Source organism: Camelina sativa, chromosome 7 (assembly GCF_000633955.1).
Source record: "Camelina sativa cultivar DH55 chromosome 7, Cs, whole genome shotgun sequence".
NCBI lineage: Eukaryota > Viridiplantae > Streptophyta > Magnoliopsida > Brassicales > Brassicaceae > Camelina > Camelina sativa.
In genome coordinates, this window is record NC_025691.1 from 27,500,844 (window position 1) to 27,506,400 (window position 5,557).

The 5,557-nt window shown below is 36.8% G+C and overlaps 2 protein-coding genes across 2 annotated transcripts in view; one reads left to right on the forward strand and one right to left on the reverse strand.

Moving 5' to 3' along the window:
• LOC104704993 (histone-lysine N-methyltransferase SUVR5-like) overlaps positions 1-3,559 on the forward strand; it is a 6,794-nt gene extending 3,235 nt beyond the window's left edge. Inside the window, 7 exon segments of the mRNA XM_010420987.2 lie at positions 1-2,193; positions 2,288-2,449; positions 2,545-2,661; positions 2,743-2,846; positions 2,923-3,060; positions 3,142-3,229; positions 3,311-3,559. Of these exon segments, the coding sequence (XP_010419289.1) occupies positions 1-2,193; positions 2,288-2,449; positions 2,545-2,661; positions 2,743-2,846; positions 2,923-3,060; positions 3,142-3,229; positions 3,311-3,430 (2,922 nt within the window). The 3' untranslated portion in view covers positions 3,431-3,559.
• Positions 3,318-4,278, reverse strand: LOC104702895. Its single transcript, XM_010418816.2, has 4 exons — positions 4,135-4,278; positions 3,749-4,042; positions 3,568-3,674; positions 3,318-3,405 (listed from the first exon to the last, which is right to left on the reverse strand). The coding sequence occupies exons 1-3, from the start codon at positions 4,223-4,225 to the stop codon at positions 3,595-3,597; spliced, it is 465 nt and encodes a 154-aa protein (XP_010417118.1). The 5' UTR covers positions 4,226-4,278; the 3' UTR covers positions 3,318-3,405; positions 3,568-3,594.

Genomic DNA, 5,557 nt, shown 5'->3' on the forward strand with positions numbered 1-5,557 from the left:
AACGAACCAGTTCTGAAGAAACCATTTGGTTCGGGAAATAAGAGTCAGCAATGCACAGCTTTCATTGAATCAAAAGGAAGGCAATGTGTGAGGTGGGCTAATGAAGGTGATGTATATTGTTGTGTGCATTTAGCTTCTCGTTTCACCACCAAATCTACGAAGAACGAGGGCTCTCCTGCAGTTGAGGCACCAATGTGCGGAGGCATTACTGTTCTTGGTACCAAATGCAAGCACCGATCTCTACCCGGTTTGTTGTTCTGCAAGAAACACCGCCCTCAAACAGGGATAGAGAAACCTGATAATTCTTTATCTCTTCCGGCCAAAAGAAAGGTAGCGGAAATCATGTCAGACTTCGAAACGAATCAATGTCAAGATTTGGTGCCCTTTGGAGAACCAGAAGGTCCATCTTTCGAGAAACATGAGCCCCATGGAGCCACAAGCTTCACTGAGATGTTTGAACATTGTAGCCAAGAGGATAACTTGTGTGTAGGTTCTTGCTCAGAAAACAGTTATGTTACTTGCAGTGAGTTCTCAACGAAGCACTCATTGTACTGTGAACAGCACCTTCCTAACTGGCTCAAGCGTGCAAGGAATGGTAAGAGTCGAATCATATCGAAGGAAGTGTTTATAGATCTCTTAAGGGGTTGTTTATCGCGTGAGGAAAAATTGGCTCTACATCAAGCTTGTGATATTTTCTACAAGCTCTTCAAAAGTGTCTTATCCTTAAGAAACTCTGTCCCAATGGAAGTACAACTTGATTGGGCGAAAGCAGAAGCTTCAAGAAACGCTGACGCTGGAATTGGGGAGTTCTTGATGAAGTTAGTATCCTATGAAAGGGAGAGATTAACTAGGATATGGGGTTTCGGTGCTGGTGATGATGAAGAAGATGCATCATTATTATATGATACATATGCCTGTGGTGATGATGATAATGGAGAAGAATCTACTGACAAAGATAAATGGTCCTTTAGTGGATTTGCTTGTGCTATTTGCTTAGATTCTTTTGTGAACAGAAAGCTTTTGGAAAGTCATGTGGAGGAGAGACATCATGTGCAGTTTGCGGAAAAGTGTATGCTTCTTCAGTGTATTCCTTGTGGCAGTCATTTTGGAGATAAAGATCAGTTGCTATTACATGTGCAAGCTGTGCATCCTTCTGAGTGCAAATCGCTAACCGTTGTCTCTGAGTGCAACTTGACTAATGATGAGTCTTCTCAGCAACCTGAAGCAGGCAGTTCACAAATTGTGTTGAGCCAAAACAGCGAGAGTGCAAGCGGCGTACAGAAATTTGTTTGCAAGTTCTGTGGGATGAAATTCAATTTATTACCTGACCTTGGCCGTCATCATCAAGCTGAACACATGGGACCGAACCTAGTTGGCTCTCGTGGTCCAAAGAAAGGATTAAGGTTTAATACCTACAGGATGAAATCTGGTAGGCTTAGTCGTCCGAATAAGTTCAAGAAAAGTCTTGGAGCAGTCTCATATAGGATTAGAAACCGGGCTGGTGTAAATATGAAGAGGAGGATACAAGGTTCGAAATCTCTCGGCACGGAAGGAAACACTGGAGTATCATCGCCGCTTCCGAGCGATAGTAGAAACGTTGATGGCACAACAGATGCTCATTGCTCTGTGGTTTCGAATATATTGTTGTCAAAGGTTCAGAAAGCGAAACATCGCCCTAATAACCTCGATATCTTGTCTGCTGCTCGATCAGCTTGCTGTAGGGTGAGCCTTGAGAACTCTTTGGAGGCTAAATTCGGGAATTTGCCTGAGCGGATATATCTCAAGGCAGCAAAACTTTGCGGTGAGCAAGGTGTACAAGTGCAATGGCATCAGGAAGGATACATATGCTCTAACGGATGTAAGTCTGTTAAAGACCAAAATCTTCTACGTCCCGTGATCCCGAGACAAGAGAATGATCGATTTGGGGTAGCTATGGAAGCTGGAGAACATTCTAATTCTGAGTTGGAACTGGATGAGTGTCATTGTATCATGGAGGCTCATCATTTTAGTAAGAGACCGTTTGGAAATACTACCGTTTTGTGCAACGACTTAAGCTGTGGTAAGGAAGCTGTTCCAATTTGTGTCGTCGATGATGGTCTTTTGAATTCCGAAAAGCCGCAAGAGAAGCCTTGGGAAAGCTTTATTTATGTTACAAAATCAATACTTCATCCGTCAATGGATCTCGTGAAGGAGGTATCATTACTTGTTGTAGCTTTGTCGTATCCTTGAAACAGAATTGTGACTCCATGTTGTAACTTTGTTCTTTTGTCCGCTGTTTATGATGCAGAATCTGCAGCTCAGGTGTGGATGTCGCAGTTCAGTGTGCACGCCTGTAACTTGTGATCACGTATACCTTTTCAGTAACGATTTTGAGGACGCTAGAGACATATATGGAAAACCCATGAGGTTTAGATTCCCATATGATGACAAACAACGGATCATTTTGGAGGTAATCTTGTTACTACTTGACATCATATTCGTTGGTCCTCTTTTCTCTGGCATAACATCACATGATTTTTGTTGTCAATTCTGAAAATGTTACAGGAAGGTTATCCTGTTTATGAATGCAATGAGTTCTGTGGATGCTCAAGAACATGTCAGAATCGGGTTTTGCAGAATGGAGTTCACGTTAAACTAGAAGTGTTTAGAACTGAAAGCAAGGTGTGATCCTTTTACAGTCATTGTCGTTTTATCCATCTCTCTTACTTCAATTCCGATATCCATGACTTGGTTGATCCACAGGGATGGGGATTGAGAGCTTGTGAACATATACTGCGTGGCACATTTGTTTGTGAATACATTGGGGAGGTTATTGATCAGGAAGAAGCAAACAAGAGACGAAACCAGTACGTAGCATTTTTGATGATATTTTTAGCCTTTTTTTACGTAGCAAAACTTAAAATCCTGCCATTGATTTCATAGGTATGGAAAAGAAGGTTGCAGCTACATACAACAAATTGATGCTAATATGAACGATATCGGTAGATTGATCGAAGGAGAGTCCGATTATGTTATTGATGCTACTACCCATGGCAACATCGCTCGATACATCAATCACAGGTGTGTAAAACAAAACTAAAACTTTTGCATTATACTACTACTACATAGACTGTTGATTTTGTAATCTGGTTTCATCTCTAGCTGCTCGCCAAATCTCGTTAATCACCAAGTTATTGTGGATAGCATGGAATCCCCGCTGGCTCATATCGGTCTATATGCCAGTATGGATGTAAGGCTCTTCTTCTTTCTTGCTTGAAAGAAGTATCAAAGTGTTGAACTGAACTGATTCTTTGTTATGCGTGTAAAACAGATAGCTGCAGGAGAAGAGATCACTCGAGACTATGGTCGCAGACTGGTAACATCTGGACAAGAAACTGAGCATCCTTGTCGTTGTAAAGCAACTAACTGCAGAGGTAGTTTATTGTGTTAGATTTTGGTTCCTAGGAACATTCTTTGCAGATTTGTTTTAATAAGTTTCCTTCAGACTTTTTTTTTGACCTTTTTTCCCATTGAACCTGTAGACAGCTTTGGTTTATTCATTCTGTTTAGTTTCCTTCAAGCTTTTACCTTTTTTTCTCTCCATGGAATCTTTGATCAAATCTTGATTTCTCCTTTCATAACTGTGAAGAACCAAAAGGGAAGTCCATAGCCAAAGATTACTATTGCAAGCATACCTGAAATCATTAAGAACCAATCAAAGTTTGAAACTTTTTCTAAAGATTGGAATCTTTCTTCTTCTTGTTCTTACCAAAGTCAATGGGTTTTGTGGAAGAAGCTTGTAGTTGCAGAACCATTGAAGCTACGACCAAACCACTTCCAATCTTCTCTCTAACCACTCTATGAGTAAGATCCAAAGACAAGACTCCAACTTTCTCTGTTATGACATCCTCTGCAACAACTTTAACTAACAAGAACAGACCCAAGCCTAAAGCTGTTCTCACCATCATTTGTTTGATTCTTCTCGACTTAGATATTCTTCTTTTGCAGTTGATCAGATTAATTAAACATGCAAGTGTGTATAGAGGAAACCAGAAGTACCAATCTACAGAAACACAAACAAAAAATGAAAGTTTACATAATCTTGTTAAAGAGATCATAGACGAAGTAAAAAACAAGTTTTATTTTTTTGAGTACCAGGATCATTAAGCTGGACAGATGCAGAATAAGCAAACAAAAACGCCATTAGCAGACAGCAAAATCTAAACAGGTTTCTGGGTTTTGTCATATCTTCCTTAAGATTTCTGGATCTTTAAACTCAGATCAAACTTAGATCGTAGCCTCGTATGGTATGACTTATGAGATACTTCTGACGCGTCTGCTTAAATCATATATCGATAACCGACACAGAACCTAAAAACCCGGTTCTTTGGTATGTTTCGGTTCTCGTTGATGATTGTCCCAGAAAGCCCATAGGATTTTTCTCTGTTTCTTTCGCAATAGTTTGGCTTCAAATTTGTCTCCAATATTTAAGTTTCTTTAAAATAAATTAAAATTGACTTTCTTTTTTCCTATTTCAAAAGAAAATATTATAAGTATAAATATTGTCTCTATTTTATTATTAGTAATAATACTCTTAATTTTCTAAATTTATAAATTTTATTCATTTATTTTACAATAAGCAAATAATTCATCAAATTTTATCTAAATTAACATTATTATAAATAATATCACATTGCATAACACTAAGTCACTAATAAAATAAAATATCTATTGATAATGTAATTGTAGACATATACTTTTTCCAAAAATAATCAATTAATGCATTTGTAGTGAAAAATTATTAAAATCACGTATTTTATGGATTTGCCATTTTTGAACATTTATGTCATCGTGAAGAAATGACAAACTCATAATTGATTCATTACAAAAAATGGTAAGATCAATTTCAAATTAAAAATTCTACAAAACATAGAAATATTTCGTTAATCTCAAAATGATATATGTAAAGATTTATATCCATAATCAATTATAAAAAAAAAGAATTGTGTCCTAATTCAAAATCATAACAATCCTTCAACATCTTGTAGAATAACGCTAATTCACTTGAATTTCATACAACATAAGTTCAATTTCAATGTGTGACATTTTACTTGTAAATAATTTTAGTTTTAACTTGGATGAATTTTTTTACATTTTCTTCTGATGGTGTGCAATTATGTGAATAAATTACCATTTTTGGTAATGAATCAAATAAAATGTAGATGTATAATATATGAATACTATATTACCATTTTTTGTAATGAATCAATTATGAGTTTGTAATATATGGTAGACTCATAATTGATTCATTACAAAAAAATGACAAATTCATTACAAGCCACGACGTATTTGGCAGTGTGCAATTATGTGAATATATGTATATGTATAGTTTTGCACACTACCAAATAAAATGTAGATGTAATCATTTATAATACATGAATTCACAATTCACATAACATGGAGATAAGACAACAAAAAGATACGGGCCTATCCTTTCTAATTAATTATTCCAACAGTGCACCATCACTGTTCTCCTAATATTTTAACAAGTGATCATATATTCCAAACAAATGAAAAT